At 43.8% G+C, this 25,569-nt stretch overlaps 2 protein-coding genes across 2 annotated transcripts in view; both read right to left on the bottom strand.

Moving 5' to 3' along the window:
- Positions 1-20,532, bottom strand: part of rnf123 (ring finger protein 123) — an 83,228-nt gene extending 62,696 nt beyond the window's left edge. The window contains exons 1-22 of the mRNA XM_030418888.1: positions 20,343-20,532; positions 19,667-19,793; positions 18,412-18,496; positions 14,619-14,695; positions 14,387-14,484; positions 13,965-14,019; positions 13,112-13,197; positions 12,810-12,896; positions 8,514-8,581; positions 7,885-8,010; positions 5,949-6,063; positions 5,613-5,717; positions 4,618-4,743; positions 4,398-4,490; positions 4,232-4,305; positions 4,028-4,145; positions 2,722-2,821; positions 2,449-2,510; positions 1,477-1,548; positions 854-974; positions 510-611; positions 3-77 (exon numbers count right to left, since the gene is read on the bottom strand). Of these exons, the coding sequence (XP_030274748.1) occupies positions 3-77; positions 510-611; positions 854-974; positions 1,477-1,548; positions 2,449-2,510; positions 2,722-2,821; positions 4,028-4,145; positions 4,232-4,305; positions 4,398-4,490; positions 4,618-4,743; positions 5,613-5,717; positions 5,949-6,063; positions 7,885-8,010; positions 8,514-8,581; positions 12,810-12,896; positions 13,112-13,197; positions 13,965-14,019; positions 14,387-14,484; positions 14,619-14,695; positions 18,412-18,496; positions 19,667-19,748 (1,927 nt within the window). The 5' untranslated portion in view covers positions 19,749-19,793; positions 20,343-20,532. The remainder of the gene's footprint in view (positions 1-2; positions 78-509; positions 612-853; positions 975-1,476; positions 1,549-2,448; positions 2,511-2,721; positions 2,822-4,027; positions 4,146-4,231; positions 4,306-4,397; positions 4,491-4,617; positions 4,744-5,612; positions 5,718-5,948; positions 6,064-7,884; positions 8,011-8,513; positions 8,582-12,809; positions 12,897-13,111; positions 13,198-13,964; positions 14,020-14,386; positions 14,485-14,618; positions 14,696-18,411; positions 18,497-19,666; positions 19,794-20,342) is intronic.
- Positions 20,533-21,422: 890 nt separating this feature from the next.
- aldh4a1 (aldehyde dehydrogenase 4 family, member A1) overlaps positions 21,423-25,569 on the bottom strand; it is an 8,636-nt gene continuing 4,489 nt past the window's right edge. The window contains exons 2-9 of the mRNA XM_030418857.1: positions 25,222-25,455; positions 24,355-24,428; positions 24,010-24,206; positions 23,571-23,618; positions 23,339-23,491; positions 23,060-23,181; positions 22,571-22,689; positions 21,423-22,491 (exon numbers count right to left, since the gene is read on the bottom strand). Of these exons, the coding sequence (XP_030274717.1) occupies positions 22,379-22,491; positions 22,571-22,689; positions 23,060-23,181; positions 23,339-23,491; positions 23,571-23,618; positions 24,010-24,206; positions 24,355-24,428; positions 25,222-25,455 (1,060 nt within the window). The 3' untranslated portion in view covers positions 21,423-22,378. The remainder of the gene's footprint in view (positions 22,492-22,570; positions 22,690-23,059; positions 23,182-23,338; positions 23,492-23,570; positions 23,619-24,009; positions 24,207-24,354; positions 24,429-25,221; positions 25,456-25,569) is intronic.

Genomic DNA, 25,569 nt, shown 5'->3' with positions numbered 1-25,569 from the left:
CTCATCCAGGTCGTCCATGGATGTGGCCTGGATCTCTGCAGGGTCGATGATGATGTTGGCTTTACTGGCCAAGTCATCTGCAAAACAGATATTCATCTTATTAAAAACACATTTCAGTTTCTATTTCTCTGCACATACGGAGAAGAAAAGGTCAAATCAGACCGACTGAAGCCGACAGAGCAGACCATGATGATGTTTATCTCTGATCTATAACTGAATAATGGACGTTTATTCAGGATGGACATCAGAGACAATGATGTCATCGAGGGGCAGGTACTGATGAGAGAGCACAGTTCCCCAGAGTGTGAAGAATTAAAGGGACAGTTCATCCAAAGTGAATAATTCTCCTGAACAACTAAAGTAGCTTGGAATTGTTTTAAATCAGAAAAACAACAAAAAAAAGTTTCTCCCTCCCGCTGGTTCTAAACACACCAGGCTGCTGTGTTTCTTCACTGAACTGATGGAGATGTAACTTCCTGTTTGAACCTCTTTAAAACAGTCAAACTTACCTTTGAGTGTCTTCTTCAGGTGAGACAGCAGCCCGCCCAGTCTCTGCAGGTCGAAGTAGTCCACCTTCCCGTTGTAGAAGAGCTGAGGAGGGACGTAGGCCTCTGGAGGACGATCACAGTGAGAGTCAGGACAGATGCAGTAAACAGATACAGGAGGGTTTGAGACAACAAAAAGAGTCAGAGAAGAAGAAAGCAGCAAGTCAAGGTAAAGAGACAGAAGACAGCAGGTGAAGCTGAACATCAGATCATCACACCTGTGCTGACAATGAAAACCTTGGATTAAGCGCTGCGTCAGTGTTTTTAACCTCATCAGTGATTCTCAGGTGTTTAAGTTTTGGTGTCACCTTCACTGCTGACGCTGCCGGGACTCTTCCTGTTGCTGTCGTCCCAGCTGGCCCTCACAGCCGTGATGAGGCGGTGGAGGAAACACACCATGTACTCTGGAGGACACAGAGCTGTGGGGTGCTGCTCAACACACACAACACACACGTTAGATTCTGGGAGAAAACACACACGAGGAAGAATCTCTGGGTGTTTAATGTGTTTGTGTTCTTCTGTAACACTGAGGATTTATTCTGAACTCCAGGTGTGAAGGACACCTCGTCTCACCTGTCCAACATGCCTCCCTCTGTAACACCTGACTACAAACATGATCAGAGCTGAAGATGTCAGTTATTTTCATCATCGATCAATCAGCTGATTCTCTTCTTCCTCTTGTGTAATCACCTTGTTTTAAGTCCTTATTAGATGCTAATTAACATTGATAAGAATAATAAACCTGTTTAGTTATAGATTATAAGATTTTACCAGCACTCATGTTTATGAAGCATCTCATGAGGTCATTATTAACTAGAACACTTATTATATGAAGAGCACAGATGATGAGTTAACAGATGTGACCTGCTGTCTGACTGACAGCTGAGCAGCTGGACGCTGACTGGATCGACACCGGCTCGTCTCTTCTTACCCCTCTGTTGCTGGCGTTTTCTTGGAGAAACTTCCTGAACTTATTGAGGAAAATGTATCGAGAGGCTTCGCCCTGAAACACAAACACAGCAGCGATTAGCTGACCTGGAAACAGTATAATGAAGTATTTCAGACACGGTGTGAGCTGAGAGGAGACACTGAGGCCGGAAGAAGCTCGTTACTGTCGTTGACTCCGACCAACATTAATGAGACTTGCAGCAGATACGATGAGACTACAGTTCCTTAATGAACTCTGTCAGTGTAGCGTGGAGAGAACTGAAGCCAGACACAGAACTGTTGATTCACTTTTCAAATCAGCATTTAATCAGACGGAGTCCAACCAGGCGCAGACAATAACACGCTACAGTGCAGAGAGACGTCCCATCAGCTGACGACACACACACTGAACCAACAAGCTCACCAGCATTAACAAGACTGCAGGAGGTATCAGAACATATGTATGGTAATGTTGTTCTGCTCCAGGAGGACTTCAGTGTGCCGAGGACTCGCAGCTGAGCTGCTGCTGCGTTGGTCAGTTCATGGTGGTAAATGTGAGCCGGTCAAATCTGATTCTGAACCTTTTCCCCCATTTTGACATCAGACTCACGAGGTTCAGCAGACAGAGAGGCTTTACTTTCATATTTGGTTTATTTGAAGGTTTGATGGTAACTTCTGTTTATCATCTTTGGTTCAACAGTCGCTTTTACCATCACCATCAGTGTTTATGGTGCTTCTCTTTCCCTTGCGGGCGGTTGTGACAAGTTTACTTGTTATTTAAAGAGTGTCCTTCATGTATCCACAGAGGAGACATCAGGGCACAACAGCAGCACACAGACAGACAATGACACTACATAAGATTAACGCTGTGAAATCAGTCGGAGACGTAAAGATCAGTGACGCAGGAGGACGACAGACGCATGGACATCAGATCTGATCGGACACAAACACTCACACCTGGATCAGCTGTACGTACCGTAGATTTGTCCTTGTTGTTCAGCAGCAGCTTGAGGATCTGAACCTGCAGCTCCTCCACCACTGAGGAGAACAGAGTCAGGAAACGTTTCACATCATCCACGAGACTACAACGAGCCACAGTAACTCTTTTCATTCATTATATCTGTGACTGTAAATCAGGTCAAACTGGCAGCAGCTGTTTAACAACTACACACATTCACTGAGAGACTTGATGAATGAAATCACACGATGTGGACTCAGCCTCCTGTGAAACAGAAGCAGAGTGTCTGACCTTCGATCCTCTTCTTCAGCCTCTGGCAGCCTCTCTCGTACGCCCGCCGCCTCAGTCGCTCGTCTGCACTTTCATCTGCAGGCTCGCGCTCGTCTTTCCCCTGACGGCAAAATACATCAAAGTCAAACCTGCAGTCAGGTCAATAATGAATCAATAATCAGTCAGTGCTCATGTTAATCTCTCCTCCGTCTCCACGCTTCACTCCACCACATCTGTCTGACTGCTTCACTTTCTGGATGTGCTGATGTGCTAACCCTAACCCTGCAGCAGAATTAGACTGTAAGATGCTGAATTATAACTAGAAATCATTCAACATATAAAAACACTAAAAAATCCATAAATGCCACAAATTCAGTAAAGAACAAACGTTCTCACGAGAACACAGAAGAACCGACGAGGAATTCATTTTAATAATTAACCTTGATGGAAGATAAACACCAACAACCTGAACTTATCATTTAATTAAAATAATCCATTTAAATTTATTCAGGAATTATTTCATGTCACTCTGGTTCCTCTGTGGGATTACTGATTATTGATATTCTGGATTATTACAGATAATCTGTGTCTACACAAGGTTCTGATCCGTCCAGGTTCTGTTGATCCACTCTGTGATGTGTGAAGCTAAATTAACTGTGTAGCAGTAAGAAGCTAATGTTAGGCTACAAACAGACGACATCACGGTCACATGACTGAAACGTCACCACCACTAAGAGTCTTACTGCACAATTACTATCCAGGTTTTCTATAAACTGATCAATGTACAAGTTGTAAAGTCAGAGTTAGAACAGTGTGTAACTAAAGTGGCTGTAAAGACGGACTAGTGAGTAGATGAGTCTCCGTGTTCGCTGTGAGGACGTTTAATGTCCCCGACAACCTCTGTAGTCTCATTCAGACACTCGTTAGCAACCGCTAACTGTTTTTAACACATGAAGAGCTTCAGGATTAAACTGTGGGACGTTAATGATGATTTTATGTCTTAAATACATTCAGCTTGTAACCACACACCTTATTTCAGACTCCAAACTGAAAACACATTCAACACACTCACAGACTTTGAGACAAGGGGACAGGAAGTGCTAACATGCTAACATGCTAACTGATTTCTGTGTTTTAGGACTACAGCTCTCTGTTGTGATGCTGTTTATCAGTTTATCTGGAGCCTAAAATAAAGAACCAGGCGTTCAGCCCGACTGGAGATGAGTGAACCGATGTTAATCTGCAGAAGTCTTTTGTTCGTACTCGCCTGACGGCTCCATCAGATTATAATTCACCTTCTGTGGAAACAGCACATCAACGAGCTCACCTCCTTGTCAAAGTGCGTTGGCCACCAGGTGGTCAGGATGAGCTCCTCTAGCCCCGCCTCCTTCACCCTCAGAGGAGTCTTGATGTAGAAAAACACGACTGAACGCAGAACGTCAAACGTGAAGCTGTGTTCAGGACAATATTCAGAGAATCTCATGAGTTACATCAGAACATCAGCTCACGGGTCGGACTGACAGAAGGATATAAGACGTTGTTGAGCAGGTACTTCCTGGACTTCTCATGATGCAGGATGGCCGTGGTCAGACGCAGGTAGTGGATCTGAAACACAGACACATCAGAGCTCAGACGGGTCGCTGGTCTGCAGAGACAAGAAGCTGACAGACAGACAGACAGACAGGTGTGTGTCTCACCTGGAAGCCCAGGTCAGGGATGATGGGGGAGAAACGGTACGCCCTCAACAGTGACATCATCAGCTGCTTCAGACACTCGTTCACCTCATAGTCCTGCACACAGACAGACAGACAGAGACAGGTCAGGTGTGTGTGTGTGTGTGTGTGTGTGTGTGTGTGTGTGTGTGTGTGTGTCTGTGTGTGTGTCTGTGTGTGTCTGTGTGTGTGTGTGTGTGTGTACCTCCATCAGCAGCCAGAACAGGTCCAGTAGTTGTTGGATCAGCGGGTGTTCGTCCACTGAACCTCCTCCCTCCAGTATCCCCAACAGGAAGTTCATCAGCACGTCCTCCACCAGGTACACCTTACACTGCGCACACACACACACACACACACACACACACACACACACACACACACACACACACACACAGAAAATCTTTAATACTGATTCTCTGAAACTGCAGTGTTGAAATGTAACTAAGTACATTTACTCAAATACTGTGCTTAATTCTGAGGTAGTTGTATTTCACCTCATACTTCGACTCCGCTACATTAATTTGATTACTTTACTCTCTAGTTACTTCTGACATTTTTAAATGTATCTAATTTAATGTATCCAGTTTTTTAAAAACTTACAGTGAAATAATCAGAAATAAATACAGAATTTACTTTTACTGGTACTTTAGAAATATCTGAGTAATAAATGTAATTAAATATCTAGTAACTTGTACTCGAGTACTTTTCTTAAGAATGTTCTGACACCATCCACACGTCTCCTGGAGTCGGACTGTTGGTACTTTGAGCTCTTAGATGTCAGTGTGGTTCTGTGGCAGTTCTCCTTCTGACCACCAGGTGGTGCCGAACACACACAGTTATCAGAACCAGCTGCCTGTTCTCCAGTTCTCCACGCTCAGGACCACCATCAGGTGTACGTTGCCTGTTTGATTCTGTTTCCTACATTACCCATGATCCTCAGCTGCTGAATGAATTTAATTATCTGCAGATTGTGAAATCAGTTTTTTCAGCTGTGTCATTCTCAGCATCATGTGACTGTTAGAGAACAGCTGACACCATGTCAAGAGTCACTGAGTGGACATTTCATGTCAGAATGCATCCTGGGAGTTAGTTAACTTCTCCCCTGAAATGTTTACGTCCACAGATTCTTGCACTTCTGACTTTATATAAAAAAACCAGATATTATCTGACACACAACACAAAGAGAGGAGGCGGCGTCACCATGAGAGGAGCGAAGTGGTTGAAGATGTGAGCCAGCGTGATGAGGACGGTGGCGTCTCCATGAAGCCTCCACACAGCAACGTCTCTGTCCACCAGCTTCTCCTCCTGCACACCACACAAACACAAGCAGGTGTCTTCAGGAACACAACAAACAGACATCATGACCTCATCATGACCTCATCATGACCTCATCATGACCTCATCATGGGACTCATCATGGGACTCACTGACAACAGGAAGTTCCTTCATCTATCACAGGGCGTCCAGATAAAGACTCCTGTTGTTCAATGAGTTCAATCTGGAACAGAAATGATTTGACCTGTCAGCTGGTCGTACCTGCGTGTCGATGGAGGTGCCGAGGACGTTCTTCATGTAGCCCAGCAGTTTGTGAGCTTTGATCAGGTCTGCAGTCGGAGGGTTCTGGAGGGGCAGGTATCCGTCCACAGGGTACGTGAGACACTCAGGTTAAAGACAAACACTGTCGTCAGAACAAGGACGAGGGGACGAAAAACTAAATGTGTAACCTCAGTCCTCCTCTCCTCCTCCTGAGGATATAAAGTCCTCCTCTCCTCCTCCTGAGGATATAAAGTCCTCCTCTCCTCCTCCTGATGATATAAAGTCCTCCTCTCCTCCTGATGATATAAAGTCCTCCTCTCCTCCTCCTGAGGATATAAAGTCCTCCTCTCCTCCTCCTGAGGATATAAAGTCCTCCTCTCCTCCTCCTGAGGATATAAAGTCCTCCTCTCCTCCTCCTGATGATATAAAGTCATCCTCTCCTCCTCCTGATGATATAAAGTCATCCTCTCCTCCTCCTGAGGATATAAAGTCATCCTCTCCTCCTCCTGATGATATAAAGTCCTCCTCTCCTCCTGATGATATAAAGTCCTCCTCTCCTCCTCCTGATGATATAAAGTCCTCCTCTCCTCCTCCTGAGGATATAAAGTCATCCTCTCCTCCTCCTGAGGATATAAAGTCCTCCTCTCCTCCTCCTGAGGATATAAAGTCCTCCTCTCCTCCTCCTGAGGATATAAAGTCATCCTCTCCTCCTCCTGAGGATATAAAGTCCTCCTCTCCTCCTCCTGAGGATATAAAGTCCTCCTCTCCTCCTCCTGATGATATAAAGTCCTCCTCTCCTCCTCCTGATGATATAAAGTCCTCCTCTCCTCCTGATGATATAAAGTCCTCCTCTCCTCCTCCTGATGATATAAAGTCCTCCTCTCCTCCTGAGGATATAAAGTCCTCCTCTCCTCCTCCTGAGGATATAAAGTCCTCCTCTCCTCCTCCTAAGGATATAAAGTCCTCCTCTCCTCCTCCTGAGGATATAAAGTCCTCCTCTCCTCCTCCTGAGGATATAAAGTCAGACAGCTGAAGTAGCTGAGACTTGATTTAAAACATCTGATGTCTCCATTCAGCTCATATTTAATGTTCCACCTGCTGTCAGTAAGTAACATTCAACAAAGGATCCTAAAAACGCACGATTAATGAATGGAGTCTGGTTAAATGGTCTCCACACAACAAAACCCAAACAAGGATCACATTTAAAGCATAATTCTGGAGGAACTTGGTTGTGACCAGATCACATTTGGTTTCTGGACTTTGAACTGAAGCTTTTAAAAGAACAAACCATTAATGTGTTCAAGTGAATTCAACAAAAGTCCAAATCAAACTGTAGAAACCAAACTTCAGCTCCTGTTCATGTTGTCATCAGATTTCTGTTTGGCTTTGTTGTGTCTGATTTAAACCATTCATCAGTTTTCTGCTGTGTTTCTTTTGATCAGCTGTTTGTGTTCGACATCAGACTTTTATATGAAATCTTCCCCGTAGCTGTGAAGCTAACAGCGTTAGCGTGCACCGCCTGCACGTCCGGGGTGTAAATCTGGTCTCAGATCAGGTTGTGATCACGGCAGACGAGCTGCATGGAGACATCTGAGTTTAGCTGAGCTGCTCCTGGAAGTTTACTGATTAAAGTCTTTATACATTTTCTGTTCTTATTTACAGACGTTTATTTATTATTAATCACTTTGTGTCTGTGTGATGAAGTGTGTGGATCAGCTGTTTACTTTGTTTTAAATGATCATTATTCTTTCCATCTCGTCCTGAGACAGACTGTGGAGAGTGTCTGTGTGTGCGTGCCGCTGTGTGTGTGTGTGTGTGTGTGTGAGTGCCGCTGTGTGTGTGTGTGTGTGTGCCGCTGTGTGTGTGTGTGTGTGTGTGTGTGTGTGTGCGCGTGCCGCTGTGTGTGTGTGTGTGTGTGTGGCACACTGAAGGATATCTGAGAGGTCTGCTGCCGAAGTTAAAAGCCACCGACTCTTTGAAGGAGAGACTGATGGCAGGAAAGTAAGCCACGCCCGGACCCATCTTAATGTTGGTGAACGCCGTGCCCAGAGACTGGCCGTTCCTGAGGACACACACATTACATTACATTTACATTTACATTCAGCAGATGCTTTTGTCCAAAGCGACTTACAATAAGTACATTTGTCATAAGAGAGAAAGCACGACATCACCGTCGATGGAGTCAAAAGAAATATAGAAACAGTTGTCAAGCCGTCATCTGAGGATCATAACTGCTATTTGTCAAAGATTCTTTATATTCATAAGTGTTGTGATTTGAGTGCTAAAGATACGAACATACAAGTGCATACTTTTATTTGTCTCTTGCTTTACATCTTCTGTGATGTTTCCCGTTTTCTGTCTTTTGTTGCTTCTAGTTGTAAAAACTTTGTTTGTTCGTCTTCTGTTCTGTCTTCATGTTGTTCTTTATGAGTTTCCTGCTTTAGTTTGTCACTTTATAAACTCTAACACTAAAGGTGCTCTATAAATATAGTGTATTATCATTATGTTCACTGAGCTGATGCACAGAAACACTGAAAATGGATCTGACTGAGTTCATTCACTCACAAGCAGAAGGTGATGGTTCCCTCGTCCAGGTCAATCAGACAGCTGACGATGTCTCCGGCCGCCCACGACTGAGGAAACACAAAGCTGTCAGCATCAGCAGGTTTCAGGTCATCACCAGTGACACTGGTCCAGCTGAACACTGGTTACATCTGGACACCTTCAGTCAACCCGCCTGATTACTGCTCTACACACTACTGCTCTACATTACTGCTCTACATTAATGCTTCACATTACTGCTCTACATTAATGCTCTACACATTACTGCTCTACACATTACTGCTCTACATTACTGCTCTACACATTACTGCTCTACATTACTGCTCTACATTACTGCTCTACATTACTGCTCCACATTAATGCTCTACATTACTGCTCCACTTTAATGCTCTACATTACTGCTCTACATTACTGCTCCACATTACTGCTCTACACATTACTACTCTACACATTACTGCTCTACATTACTGCTCCACATTACTGCTCTACATTAATGCTCTACATTAATGCTCTACACATTAATGCTCTACACATTAATGCTCTACATTACTGCTCTACTCATTACTGCTCTTCACATTACTGCTCTACTCATTACTGCTCTACTCATTACTGCTCCACATCAGTGCTCTACATTAATGCTCTACACATTCATGCTCGACATTACTGCTCTACACATTAATGCTCTACATTACTGCTCTACTCATTACTGCTCCACAATAGTGCTCTACATTCATGCTCTACACATTACTGCTCTACATTACTGCTCTACAGATTACTGCTCTACATTACTGCTCTACACATTACTGCTCTACATTAATGCTCTGCATTACTGCTCCACATTACTGCTCTACATTAATGCTCTACACATTCATGCTCTACACATTCATGCTCTACACATTCATGCTCTACTTTAATGCTCTACACATTACTGCTCTACGTTAATGCTCTACGTTAATGCTCTACACATTCATGCTCTACACATTCATGCTCTACATTACTGCTCTACATTACTGCTCTACACATTAATGCTCCACGTTACTGCTCTACGTTACTGCTCTTCACATTAATGCTCTACATTACTGCTCCACATTAATGCTCTACACATTACTGCTCCACATTACTGCTCTACACATGACTGCTCTACATTACTGCTCTACATTAATGCTCTTCACATTACTGCTCTACATTAATGCTCTACACATTACTGCTCTTCACATTACTGCTTTACATTAATGCTCTACACATTAATGCTCTACACATTACTGCTCTACACATTACTGCTCTACATTAATGCTCTACACATTACTGCTCTTCACATTACTGCACTACATTAATGCTCTACACATTGCTGCTCTACATTAATGCTCTACACATTAATGCTATACACATTACTGCTCTACATTACTGCTCTATACATTACTGCTCTACACATTAATGCTCTACATTAGTGCTCTACACATTCATGCTCTTCACATTACTGCTCTACATTAATGCTCTTCACAATACTGCTCTACATTAATGCTCTACACATTACTGCTCTACACATTCATGCTCTTCACATTACTGCTCTACATTAATGCTCTTCACAATACTGCTCTACATTAATGCTCTACACATTACTGCTCTACACATTACTGCTCTACATTACTGCTCTACACATTACTGCTCTACACATTACTGCTCTACATTAATGCTCTACACATTAATGCTCTTCACATTACTACTCTACATTAATGCTCTACACATTAATGCTCTACACATTACTGCTCTACACATTACTGCTCTACATTAATGCTCTACACATTAATGCTCTACACATTACTGCTCTACACATTCATGCTCTACATTAATGCTCTACACATTAATGCTCTTCACATTAATGCGCCAAATTAATGGTCCACATTACTGCTCTACACATTACTGCTCTACATTAATGCTCTACACATTACTGCTCTACATTAATGCTCTACACATTACTGCTCTACACATTAATGCTCTACACATTAATGCTCTACATTAATGCTCTACACTAATGCTCTACACATTACTGCTCTACACATTCATGCTCTACATTACTGCTCTTCACATTACTGCTCTACATTAATGCTCTACACATTAATGCTCTACACATTACTGCTCTACATTAATGCTCTACACATTAATGCTCTACACATTACTGCTCTACATTACTGCTCTACATTAATGCTCTACACATTAATGCTCTTCACATTAATGCTCCACATTACTGCTCTTCACATTAATGCCCCACATTAATGCTCCACATTACTGCTCTACACATTACTGCTCTACATTAATGCTCTACACATTACTGCTCTACATTAATGCTCTACACATTAATGCTCTACACATTACTGCTCTACACATTACTGCTCTACACATTCATGCTCTACACATTCATGCTCTACATTACTGCTCTACACATTCATGCTCTACATTAATGCTCTACACATTAATGCTCTTCACATTAATGCTCCACATTACTGCTCCACATTACTGCTCTACACATTACTGCTCTACATTAATGCTCTACACATTACTGCTCTACACATTAATGCTCTTCACATTACTGCTCTACATTAATGCTCTACACATTACTGCTCTACATTAATGCTCTACACATTACTGCTCTACACATTAATGCTCTTCACATTACTGCTCTACATTAATGCTCTACACATTACTGCTCCACATTAATGCTCTTCACATTACTGCTCTACACATTATTGCTCTACACATTACTGCTCCACATTAATGCTCTTCACATTAATGCTCTACACATTACTGCTCTACACATTACTGCTCTACATTAATGCTCTACACATTACTGCTCTACATTAATGCTCTACACATTACTGCTCTACACATTAATGCTCTTCACATTACTGCTCTACATTAATGCTCTACATTAATGCTCTACATTAATGCTCTACACATTACTGCTCCACATTAATGCTCTACACATTATTGCTCTACACATTACTGCTCCACATTAATGCTCTTCACATTACTGCTCTTCACATTACTGCTCTTCACATTAATGCTCTACACATTACTGCTCTACACATTACTGCTCTACATTAATGCTCTACACATTACTGCTCTACACATTAATGCTCTACACATTACTGCTCCACATTAATGCTTCACATTAATGCTCTTCACATTAATGCTCTTCACATTACTGCTCTTCACATTAATGCTCTACACATTACTGCTCTACACATTACTGCTCTACACATTACTGCTCTACATAATGCTCTACACATTACTGCTCTTCACATTAATGCTCTTCACATTACTGCTCTTCACATTACTGCTCTACACATTACTGCTCTACATTACTGCTCTACACATTACTGCTCCACATTAATGCTCTTCACATTACTGCTCTACACATTACTGCTCTACACATTACTGCTCTACACATTAATGCTCTTCACATTACTGCTCTTCACATTACTGCTCTACATTAATGCTCTACATTAATGCTCTACACATTACTGCTCCACATTAATGCTCTTCACATTAATGCTCTACACATTACTGCTCTGCACATTACTGCTCCACATTAATGCTCTACACATTAATGCTCTACATTACTGCTCCACATTACTGCTCTACACATTACTGCTCTACATTAATGCTCTACACATTAATGCTCTACACATTAATGCTCTACATTACCGCTCTACATTACTGCTCTGCAGTCTGTTTCTACAACCATCAGCATGACTACAGACGCCCCTGAAGTGTAATGACTTGTGTCAGAGTCACAGACAGAGTGACTTCTGCAGTTCTATAAGCTGTTCACGACGAACGGTTTCCCTGTGGGACCGTGTAAATCTACTGTCTTAACCTGATAACTGAGATATTCAGAGCTGTGAGCGATGGGACGGACTCAGCATGACGTCTGCTCATCACACAGTTAATAAACTCACAGCTCACTCCTCTGTATGAGCCTTATTTATAGTTATATAGTTATAACTTAGCTTTATAGACTAATAAGTAAATACATCTTCACCTCATCACTTCAGTTAGTAGAAATACTCAGCGATGTTTTAAACAAGTCCATATCTAGAGAATGAGTTTCTTGTCCCTGAGGGCCATCGTAGCTACTGGATTGGTAACGGGACCGTGACGACTGTTTGACTCATTCAGTTACTGCGAATGAAAACTTTATGTTGTGATTGTTAAACACACAAAAATATACATTATTGTTCTTAATGTTTCTCTGACAGGTGAGTGTTGTGTCACCTGTCACCTGTCAGACTCTCTCACCTTTCCGTAGTTTGTGGTCGTTACGTTCCACTTCCTCACTCTGTTTCCATCGTAGGCGTAAGAGTCCGGAGTGTCACCCACACCCTCCTGACACACACACACACACACACACACACACACACACACACACACACACAGAGTGATTCACTGCTTCTGACAAATTCTTTTTTATTTGGGCTTCTTGAAAATCAGCAATGTTCGAGCCTTAGCAGCCTTTGTTGTTAGGTGTAGTGTGTGTGTGTGTGTGTGTGTGTGTGTGTGTGTGTGTGTGTGTGTGTATATGTGTGTGTGTGTGTGTGTACCTCCTGGTTGAAGCGACAGTTGAGAGTACACCAGCCGATCTGCATCAGGCCCTGGGAGGAGATCAGCACCTCGTAGGCCCACTTCCCTGCAGAGAGAGACAGGTCGTCTTTATTCTGGATTTAAAGGGACATTACGCAGTAAAACAGCAGCAGCAGTGTCTCAGACCGTCTGTCAGATGTTTCCCACCACAGCTTCGTCACACCAGATCACCTCGTTTGATAACTGGTCCTCATTAGAACTCATAATGAAGTCTGTTGTCAGCTCTGAGCTTGTCACCCTGGAGGAGGTGGAGGAGGAGGAGGAGGAGGAGGAGGAGGACCGGATGCTGGTGAAACTGCTGGCGATCATGAACAAAGTCTCTCAGCCTCCACAAAACTGTGGACGAGCTAAAGAGCAGCTGCAGCATCAGACTGATTCAACCTTCTGCTGAAGGAACGACTCAGAAATCATTCTGCTGCCGTCAGACCTCACAACACATAACACACATCACAACACATCATGTGCTTTATATTATCATCTGTGCATTAATCTGCACCTTATTCTCCACTTACCTCAGCATTTTATTTAATTTCCTAACAACTTGAGCATTGTATTGTCTATCGTACTTTATAGTTTCTGATTGCTTCTACATGTTATATTTGATTGCATTTGTACTGAATGTACCTGCTGCTATGATGACCTCATTTCTATCTCTACAACAGGTTCAGGTGTAACAGCTGACTCACAGCAGGAGATCAAATTGATGTCACCATGAGTCTGTGTGCAGGATATAAACACGTGTTCACAGAACCCACAGGCTCGGTCCGGTTCTACGACACCACATGAGACAGAACATGATGGAAGCTGTTTTACCTTTGTACACACACGTGGTGGCTCTGATGGAGCTGAAGTTGCTGTGGCCGATCACCTGAAATCAATCACAGTAAAATCAATAGAAGTCGGAGACTCGTTAAAAATCATTAAAACACAAAACCAGGCGGGACAGGTGCTGTTGCTATGGTTACAAGAGTTGTCTGACCATCTTAACCTCAAAAGAAAAGTTGAACCAGCTGCCGTCACGTTGTCTTGGTGACAAAACTGAAAGATCTTTTTTTTAAGAATCATTTTAGAATGGACTTGGTGACGTCTGATTATCAGACTCACAATCACATGTTCAACGTTTCTCTCTGTGTTCAACTCAGATCTCCACAGACTGTCAGCAGTGACGAGCTGCAGTCGCTCGATGCTCGCAGGCGTTCTGATGAAGGTGTAATAATGTACAACAGTCGTCTCACCCCGAGCAGATCATCGTCCACAAACAGAAGTCCTTCGAAGCCGCTGGTGTGATCGAGGACGACCGGCTGCGGACCAAGACGACCTTCAACAGGCTGATCTGAGAACAGTTCAACAACAAGAAGCTGATGAAGCTCTGTGTGCGTGTGTGTGTGTGTGTGTGTGTGTGTGTGCGTGCGTGCGTGCGTGTGTGTGCGTGTGTGTGTGCGCGTGTGTGCGTGCGTGCGTGCGTACCTCTGCTGTCCTCACTGTCTCCCTCTGACAACAGTCTCTCCAGGTGAGCACTGAGGTCCTGGAAGCCCAGAGGTTTCCTGTGAAGGAGGAAACAGGAAATGACATCACTCATCGTTTGTTGTGTTTCTTGATATTTCTCAGCTCTTTTCTGCAAACGGTCCTCTGCTGTAGTTCAGGTGTGGTCACTGCTGCAGGTGACACACACACTAACAACACAACACATGAATGTGACGCAGCAGTAAACTGACAGCAGGTCAGATTGAGCCTCTTCAGTCCTGAGCTGTACTCTGATTACTGTCTTGTCATGTCACTGACTGGTGTGTGTGTGTTGGGCTGAAATGTGTCCTGAACATCCAGGAAGCTCTAAAGACACAACGACTGATTTAATGTAAGAGGAGCTCTGATCAGAGTAATCAGCAGAACTGGATTTAAAATGAGTAATCAGATTTAAAGCAGAGCTCTAAAACAATCTCTGCTCTGCCACCAAAGCTAACAGAGCCTGATCAGTGTGTAAATGCTGCACCAATTACAATCAACATGGAAATAAAATCAGTTTGCGTTCTTTCAGGACCTTTGATAACAGCGGGAGGACCTGCTGACATCTCATTAACTCACACTGTGGTGACGTCACGTCTGTTTGAGCTGCTTCAGCAGTCGACTTCACTTCCTGCTGCTGAAAACAACGTTTCCTGAAGCTGCTGCTTCATAATAAACACGTTATTGTGACACAAGTCTGACAAACTTAGTGTGTGTTTCACTAAATTAGCGTAGCTTAGTTAGCACAGATTGATCATCAGTTCAGTTCATTTAAAAATAGTGATGTTAGAAGTTAAACCTGCTCCAGTCTAAGTTTAGACCAGGGGTCGACAATATAAATGGCCCGCTCGCCCGGACTTACTTTTAAAACCGTCCGGGCCACCAGAACGCTCCAAGCACTGGCCCGGTCGGGCCAGTGAAAAATATGCCGTGAAAAAAAATATATTTGGTAAAAAACATTAAATAAAATCTAATTTCACATTAAATCCCCATGGTACTGTGTTCTGCAATGACTTCTGTGAAATTGTTAATTGTGTTTTTTTTTAACCTTTATTTATCCAGGAGAAATCCCGTTGAGATTAAGAACCTCTTTTTCAAGGGAGTCCTGGCCAAAATTGTGAATTGTCTCGGTTATTACCGCTAACACATAGTGTTACGTGATCCCGATCAAAGACAGCCAGCGCTGTGCTCTCCCTGGGACGTAAACACACCACCTGCACAGCCCGCTCTTTCCCGCGTAACGCGTACCGCTTGCTCACTGCTGCTGACTGTTGACACGGAGTTTCTGTTCCCGACATCAGTAATGTTTCTAAAACCCCCAGTACCCGGCCAAACGCCGGGCAAAAAACTAAAAGAAAAGAAAAGAAAGGTTCCAGAGGAGTTGAGAGAGAATGACAGGAATTATGAAAAGAAAAGGGCAAGAACGTTCCAGCCTCAGTGGAGAGACCGCTGGAACTGGCTGGGATGTGACGAGGAAAAGCATGAGGTGTATTGCGAACTATGCAGGGCGATGCCCACCTGTGCAGACAAGTAAGTTAGAGAAAAGTTGAAGTTTATGAACAGAAGTGTATGATAACGCATGCTGTGTAACTACGGAGGCTTGAAAACGCAGATCTGCAAGCACATGTGTCCCATTTGTGACACACTGTGGATCGGCGTTTGAATTATTATTGTTATATATTATTATTAATAACTTGGAATTATTATGATACAATTGTTTTAATAATCTAATGATAAACACTTGCTTTATAGAAATTATAGTAGCTAGTTTTTTATATTCATGATGAATACAGGCAGGAGAAGTGATTGTGCCTGAGTAATGCAGCTCTGTTTGCACTTCTGATTGATGTATTTGCACGTTTTGACCTCAGTACTGCAGTATTAAAGTAAATGTTGTTAAATCAAATTGTTCTTTTTCATTATTATGGGGATCGATTCCTGGGCCAGTGATCTTCAAATTTCCCTTATTGTCTACCCCTGATTAGAGTCAACACTGGCTCATAGGTTTAAACTGCTGTTGGTGCAACAGAACTTAAACCAACACCAGGATTTACTGAGTCCAGAGTCCAGCTGAGCATCTTTACTACATGTTTACAGTCATCATTCAAACACATCAGGAGCTACGATCCCTCCTACCATAGATTTGATGTTGTTGCCTAGTTTCTCATTGGCTTCAGGACATTTGGTCTGATGCAGACTTGATGATGTCATCTCTGATCTCCGTGGACAAATATTATACTAAATTATAATTATAAGAAGTCTTTCTGAACCTTCAGCTGATCTGAGCTCCGACTGTTCAGTGAGTGAGGCTATATTTAACATGTTTACACTGTGAGAGCTGAAGGAGACAACCTGCTGTGTGTGTGTGTGTGTGTGTGTGTGTGTGTGTGTTGTACCCTGACCTGGACTAGTATTTCAGTTTTCTTAAACCAGACCGATTCATGTTACCTCTATACATAGACACACACACACACACACACACACACACAGCTGTGACTGAGTTATTATTATCACCACTTCATCTCCTGTTTCTCAAATCAAACACATTTTGTTCTTCGGACTCGTTTCACTCAAACCTCACGGTGGCACCGGAGGTCAGAGAGGTTCATCCTCAGGGGAGCATGAAGGTAAATCCATCTATCAGAGCTGCAGGTGACGCGTGTCTGTAGCTAACTGCAGTTAGCATCTCTCTGGTTCCTCTGTGGGATTATTGAACTGGATTCTGGATTACAGAACATAATCTCTGTGTCAAACACAAGGTTCTGATCCGTCCAGGTTCTGTTGATCCAGATAATCTCCACAGATGAACTCCACTCTGTGATGTTTGAAGCTAAATTAACTGTGTAGCAGTAAGAAGCTAATGCTAGGCTACAAACAGACGACATCACGGTCACATGACTGAAACGTCTCCACCACTAAGAGTCTTACTGCACAATTACTATCCAGGTTTTCTATAAACTGATCAATGTACAAGTTGTAAAGTCAGAGTTAGAACAGTGTGTAACTAAAGTGGCTGTAAAGACGGACTAGTGAGTAGATGAGTCTCCGTGTTCGCTGTGAGGACGTTTAATGTCCCCGACAACCTCTGTAGTCTCATTCAGACACTCGTTAGCAACCGCTAACTGCTTTTAACACATGAAGAGCTTCAGGATTAAACTGTGGGACGTTAATGATGATTTTATGTGGGAGAACAAAACGTGTGAATATGTTCAGTCAGGTGTAACCACACACCTTATTTCAGACTCTTAACTGACAAACCCACTGACTTCTAGACTGAGGGAAGACTGGTTGGCCATGAACAAACTTCACAGTATGATGACATCAGAGAAAATTCCGACTTCAAGTTATTAATATTATACTATCATCCTCAGGAACAGCGACCCATAAAGGAATAAGAACAGAATATATATTTATTTTTATATATATTTCATTATTTCACAACATGTCCTCACCTGAACTCTACAGATAATGTTCCAATCCTGACAGACTTGAACCTTGATATCCATAAATACATATTTTCTGATAACTCAGTGTAAACAGAACAATAACTGATTTTAATACCACAGTAAACCTTGAAACCAGCATGTGGCTGCGACGCTGCTGCTGCCACAGTCCCAGTTACACTCGTTCAGCTCGCTGTGTTTCCATTTGGACTTTTTGTCCTCGACACAGTTCAGACTAAATATCACAGAAACGTCTCTGACCGACAGCAATGCTAACGCTGCTCTGCTAACTCCGTAATCAATGAAGATGTTACCTGAGCGACGCCAGAGCCGGTCCCTGTTTGGTGGAGGGGAACACATGGTGCAGGAAGTCACTCAGCAGCTTCTCATTCACTATACCTGACAGAGACACAGAGACACAGACAGACATCAGTAATCAGTCAGTAACACAGGATCTGACAGAAGGAGACAGACTTCAGTTGTCTGAACCTGAATGTTTACATCAAATACACAATGTGATGTTTTGTTCCATGAGTTTGTAGAATATCAGCTGAAACATGGATCAGGTGACGATCAGCTGATCTGATCACTGGAACATCATCGTCTGCTGCAGCTGTTACATCAGCCAGAACAGAACAACAGTCACAGAACACTTCACTGTTGGAGACATCTGTGACATCACAGTGACATCACACCTGTGAACAGAAGAGCTCAACGGACGAACTCTGAACCATTAAAGGTTCCAAACAACAACAATAACTTGTGTTTGACAAAGTGTCACCTGCACACAAACTACAGTATACACAGTACTGTACAGAGTTATATACACAGGTGACTGTACACAGGTGACTGTACACAGGTGACTGTACACAGGTGGCTGTACACAGATGACTGTACACAGGTGACTATCCACAGGTGAATGTACACAGGTGACTGTACACTGGTGACTGTACACAGGTGACTGTACACAGGTGGCTGTACACAGGTGACTATCCACAGGTGAATGTACACAGGTGACTGTACACTGGTGACTGTACACAGGTGACTGTACACAGGTGACTGTACACAGGTGGCTGTACACAGGTGACTGTACACAGGTGAATGTACACAGGTGGCTGTACACAGGTGAATGTACACAGATGACTGTACACAGGTGACTGTACACAGGTGACTGTACACAGGTGACTGTACACAGGTGACTGTACACAGGTGGCTGTACACAGGTGAATGTACACAGGTGACTGTACACAGGTGAATGTACACAGGTGACTGTACACAGGTGGCTGTACACAGGTGAATGTACACAGGTGACTGTACACAGGTGACTGTACACAGGTGACTGTACACAGGTGACTGTACACAGGTGGCTGTACACAGGTGACTGTACACAGGTGACTGTACACAGGTGAATGTACACAGGTGACTGTACACAGATGACTGTACACAGGTGACTGTACACAGGTGGCTGTACACAGGTGAATGTACACAGATGACTGTACACAGGTGACTGTACACAGGTGACTGTACACAGGTGGCTGTACACAGGTGACTGTACACAGGTGACTGTACCTGTGGCTCTGGGCTTGTCTGTGTCTGAAGCCAGTCTGTAGTTGCGGCGGGTCAGAGCGGTGCTGCCTCCTTTAGAGCTCATTCTGTCAGACTGGAGTCACCTGGCTCACCGGCTCACCTGGCTCACCTGCTGAGGACACACAGGAAGGAACAAATATTATTTATGGATCTATAATCAAACCATGATCAATGACTCTGTAAACCATAACGGGAAACAATGACCGACTGTTTCAACTACATGAAGTGATAATCATACTCTCCTTACATCAACGCAGGATTCTGAAGCCTGTATTTCTACCTTTACCTGAGCAAAGTATCCGCATACTTCCTCCAGCTCGGGTCAATATTGTGCAGCAGTTTAATTAACAGTCTGCTTCATGTTTCAGTCAGAGAAGCCGAATCAAACCATGTCTGTATGTCGTGCTAGCTAACTAGCTACCGTGAGCTAACTTCTCCACTAAAACCAGCTGTTTTATATAAAACACGTTACCTGAACTCTCTGCCGGGTCAGTTACATTCACACACACACCCGCTACAGCTGACAGCATCCACAGCTCTGCAGTTTCAGACATGTCAGTGTTAGCTAGCTGGCTAACGGCTCAGTGACACAAACAGACTCTTTGCTAAGCATCAGCTAGCAGCTAACAGCTAACAGCTAGCTGACAGCAGCACCCACCGCTTCCTTCTGTTCCAACGAGCCTCTCCTCCAGCAGAACCCGCCCGGGATCCGCTTTGTTCCGTGTGATTCAGATAAAATGTCGTGACTGAAAAGTCTAATTTCTACCACAACAGTCTTCTTCTTCTTCTGCTGCTGCTGCTGCTTGTCAACGCCTCTCACTACGGAGAGCCAGTTGGTACAAAATATGTTTCGTCGTTTGGCGAAACGCGAAAACAAAAACAGGACTGGAGTATATTTAAACACACAAGAACAAGAAAACTCGACTCGATGATTTAAATGTGGTGAAAGTTTATAAATGTGTAAAGATGACGAGCTTTATTAGAAGGATGACGTCATATTGATCTGGTGTCACGTGATCTGGTGTTATTTGATTAATGAGGGATCATTAATGACAAATATAAACAGACTCAGAGAATCTTAACAGATTAACTGAAGGACAGAACATCTGAAATCAATCGATCCACTGCTTCATTGATCACTCAGAGCCGATACGAGTTTGTCTTCGGCACAAAATGTTTTATCAAATGTAACATATTGAGTCTAATTAATACAATATACACACATTCAATTCAAGATATTGCTTTAGTTTGTATGTTTGCTCCAATCAACTGAACAGATGTTGTTGTGACGCCGACGTCACATGATGACGTGATGAAACAGCGCCATCATCTGGCCTGGAGGCAGCGTGTGTGGGTTGGCATGGTAACGTCACTGTTTATCCAGAGATCAGCTGATTTCACCCCCCCAACACCAACAAGCTCAGGATTTACTTTGAGTTTTTAGTAACATGTAAAGTTTCTGTCCTGCAGGAAGACGAAGGAAGAAGAAGCGTGTTTGTCCGATCGATCAATAACCAGCTGTTCACGTCTTCAGAGTGTGTGTGCATGTGTTCATGTGCCAATAAATGATCCAACAGTCAGAGTGTATTGATCTCAACAACACGCTCACTGTAGGATGAATACTGGACTGGTGAGGTAATAGATTACTCTACCTTCAGTTTATTGATCGCTGAATATGTCAGCAGCTGGTCTGAAGTCAGTAGAAATAACAGAGCCAAGAAACACAAAAACACAGATGTGATATTAATAATTTAATATTTATTTGTCAAAAATTAACTATCTGAATGTACAGAGTTTCTAAGGCAGGCACGGTCTGAAAATATAATAAGTCAGTTGTTTCTGTTTGAGGACGGCAAACGATTAAAAAACTAAAACACACTCCGTCTAAAACTGATGGAAGACAAACCAGCAGAGACTGAAGTCACAGTGGACGTCATCAGAAACACGTGACGCGCCAGCAGCTCGTGTGTTAACGACAGTTTGACTGACGAGACGAGTGACGGCGTCCTCCAACACGCCAGCGTCGCTACAGAAAACTTCTCTCATCAATAACTTGTTTCATTGATAAACTAATCTTTGGACGGTTCGGAGCAGTAACACACTCAGAGGGACACTTCGTCCTCACATTGACCTAAAACAGGGTTTGTATTTAACGTGGGGCTGCAACCAGCGATCACTTCCATTATTGATCATCTAGCAGGTATTAATTCACAGTCAGACTGCTCACAGATTCCAGTTCTTCATTACAGGAGAAGAAAAGGAGGAAAGTATTAATGGAACCAGTTAATTTTACTATCCAGATTAAAAATATGACTCATTATTAATTGATAATGGAAATTGTTGCAGATTATTTTGATTAATCAACTAATTGAGCTGGAATTTGATTAATTTAAAAGCAGAATAAAACCTTTGATGTTGAACATCAGCAGTTTGTCTCCGGATGACTCTGATCATCTCCAGGATCAATGAACTTTCAGAAACGATCAGCGCGGCTCGTCAGCGCCGCTTTCATGGATGGAAGACTTCATCACTCATTTCCTCACATACATTCATTCATTCATTCAGGTCCAGATTCAGTGCAAACAGACGGGTCAGATTCATTTCTCAGGAGCCCGATGAGTTGTTGGTGATTGGAGAATCAGCTGATGGAGGGACAGAGGGCTCTGATTGGACCAGCAGGCTGCAGTACTGGACTCAGCCCATGTAGGGGTACCGCCAGTCTTGGAGGGGGACATGGGTCTCCTTCACCACCTGCGGCGACGTCCATCTCAGGACGTAGTGTGGACCGCCGGGCTTGTCGTTGGTTCCTGGGTGAAGAGGAGACACTGAAACGACCTGCAACAATCAACAATCCGCTGCAGTCAGACGAGGAGAACCAGATCCTACCTGAAGCTCTGGCGCCGCCGAACGGCTGCTGAGCGACGATGGAGCCGGTGGATTTATCGTTGACGTAGTAGTTTCCTGCAGCGTTCCTCAAAACTTTAGCTGCCTCCTGGATCACATTCCTGCAACAAACAAACCTCATGTGTCAAACTTACAGCTGGTCTGCTGTGATCCACGTCTCCAGAACCCCCGAGATCCAAAACTGATCCGAGAATACGTCATTTACACATTTAATAATCTGGAGTCTTTACTGTAGCTGCTGAGCTAACAGTGTTAGCATGCACTCTGTCTGAAGTCTTCTCAGTGGAGCCAGGACTCCACATTCCTGGTAAAATAACAGTTAAATAATAATTTAAATAAATAAATAAAACCAGTAAATATCCAGTAAAGTCTTCCCATGCAACATGTGAGCTGAACTTATAGACGTGTCATAAACTCTTTAACAACGAGGCCGGCCTCAGGAGAAACAAACAGTGAGTGAATGAGTCGTACTTGTCCTGAGCGTACACAGCTCCTGTGAGCGCGTACGGAGACGTGTTGTCGATCAGCTGCAGCACCTCCTTGTAGTCCTTCTCAGGATAAACGTACACCGACAGAACCGGCCCGAAGATCTCCTGCCAAACACAGAGCGCACGGAGAGTTGGAATGTGACAACACAAAGATTATTGTGTGAGTAAATGTTGTTTACTGTCAGAGATGAGTTCAGTTTGAGCTCATGTGACGTGAAGCAGGAGGTCTGACTGCAGAAGAGTCAGGACAGACGGGCTGTACCTCGCTCATGATGGCGTCCTGAGGGTCCGACGTCTCCACGATGGTCGGCTCCACAAAGTATCCCTTCCTGTCGTCGCAGTTCCCACCGGCGATGACTTTCAGATTAGGCGAGGACTTGGCGTGGTCGAGCCACTTCTTGATCCGAGTGAACGACTTTAGGAGACGGATGAGGACACACAGTCAGTACCACACAGGAGACATCAGGAGGATCTCAGAGAGGACGTGGACTCACCTTGTCATCGATCACAGCTGAGAAAAAGGTGCTGAAGTCTTCCACCGGCTGCAGGAGGAGAAGAAACATTATCAACATCAGACACGCCGTCCTCAGTCTGTCTGCCTTCAGCAGGTCATGTGACGTCTTCACAGCAGCACTGTTTACGTCGTTAGCATTGTTAGCATCGGGTGTTTGCTCACTAGCTCACAGTAAGAGTCGATTAATCAACAAATAGATGATCAGAAGATTCATCTGCAGCTTTTTCATAATCGACTGTTTCAGTCACCGTCCGTCTCACATGTGACACTTCACAAAGTGTCTTGTTGTTTTGGACCGCCTGTGGAGACGTCACTCTGAGCCTTTCATAACGTCACTTAAAGAATAAGTGAGAAAATAAAGTGCAGCCTCATCAGTAATGAAGATAACGTCTGCTGGCAGCAGCACTTAACGGACTCACGTCTCCCACTGTGATGTGTTTGTGGATGTCCAGCAGCTCCTGTCTGATCCGCGGCCACATGCTGTCTGGGACGTACATCCTGGAGCAGGCCGAACACTTCTGACCACCGTACTCGAACGCTGAGCGGATCGTCCCCTTCACCACGCTCTCAACGTCCGCAGACTTGTGGACAAAGTGGAAATTCTTCCCTCCGCACTCTGAAAATGTGACCAGGTGACAGAAAACTGATTTTAAAACGTAGATCAACACACACATCACGTGTTGATGATGATGGTGTTTGTGTGTCATGTGACCCTCCTGGTGGAGGCTGAGCTGAGTGTACGACCCATCCATGTTTCTGCTCACCTCCTGCTATCCGAGGAAAGTTCTTGTAGGTGTCCAGGTTCTGGGCCACCTGCTTCCACAGACGCTTGAACGTCCTGCAGAAACAGAGTCAGAGTTCTACGTTAATACACGAGCTGCAACACGAGCTGCAGGCAGTGACGGCTCACTGAACCGTCTCCTCTACAAGACAAAGACTTCCAGAATACACTTATTAGTTTTAATGACTCGTGTGGTGCTGCAAAGTTGTTTAAAGACACAGTGAACAGCAGCAGGTGAGGAGACGTGTGGTCGTCTCACCTGCAGCAACAACAACAAACACAACTAAATATAAAATCTAATTAAAACTAATATAAAAGTCACTTTACCTGATCACATCAGATTAAGTTACATGTTTTGTCTTAATTCAAAGCCATGGCGACAGTTTCAGTCACAAGCTGTGTTACTGAACTGACGGACGGCCTGCAGACTGACGCAGGTGCAGCACAGTGAACTACAGAACCAGGTACACGTCTGCTGTTTTGGTGCGTTTGCAGGAGTCACGTGACAAAAAGTGAGAACAGGAGCAACGAAGATAAAGATGTTAATATTTCTACATGTGGACACTGAAGATTAAACATCTGTTCATGTTTCTCTTGTTGAGAAATTAGTTAAATATTATAAATTATGATTCTGTTTAGTTTGTCTTTTGGTTTTATGGTCTTATAACTATTTAGTTTACCATGAGTCGTTACATGAACAACATAATCCACTAGCCCCGGCTGTGCTGAAACATCAGTGACTTGTTTGTATCTTCCAGGACTGAAGCACACTGAACACAGAGACCGCAGGGTGTCGGTGGAACCAGCGTCCTCATCTGAAACCAAACTCGTGTTAAAGAAACGTCCTTACGGGACGCTGCCGGTGAAGTTGACGCCTGCCAGGTGCGGAGAGGAGGTGACGGCGTCTCCGAACACCGGACCGTCGGCCGGGAGGAACTGGACGATGTTTGGGGGCAGACCGCTCTCTCTCAGGACTCTGTAGACAAGGTAGCTGGCAGACATGGCCGTGTCACTGGGCTTCCACAGAACCACGTTACCCTGAAACACACCAGCAGCTCCAGTCAACACTCTGAGAGCTCCCACACACACACACACACACACACACACTCACACACACACACACACACACACACACACACACACACACCACACACACACACACACCCTCGGACGCACTCACACCACACACACACACACA

This window comes from Sparus aurata, chromosome 6, assembly GCF_900880675.1.
Source record: "Sparus aurata chromosome 6, fSpaAur1.1, whole genome shotgun sequence".
Taxonomy (NCBI): domain Eukaryota; kingdom Metazoa; phylum Chordata; class Actinopteri; order Spariformes; family Sparidae; genus Sparus; species Sparus aurata.
Note: the sequence above shows the minus strand (reverse complement) of the source record. Positions and strands in the feature narration are given on the sequence as shown.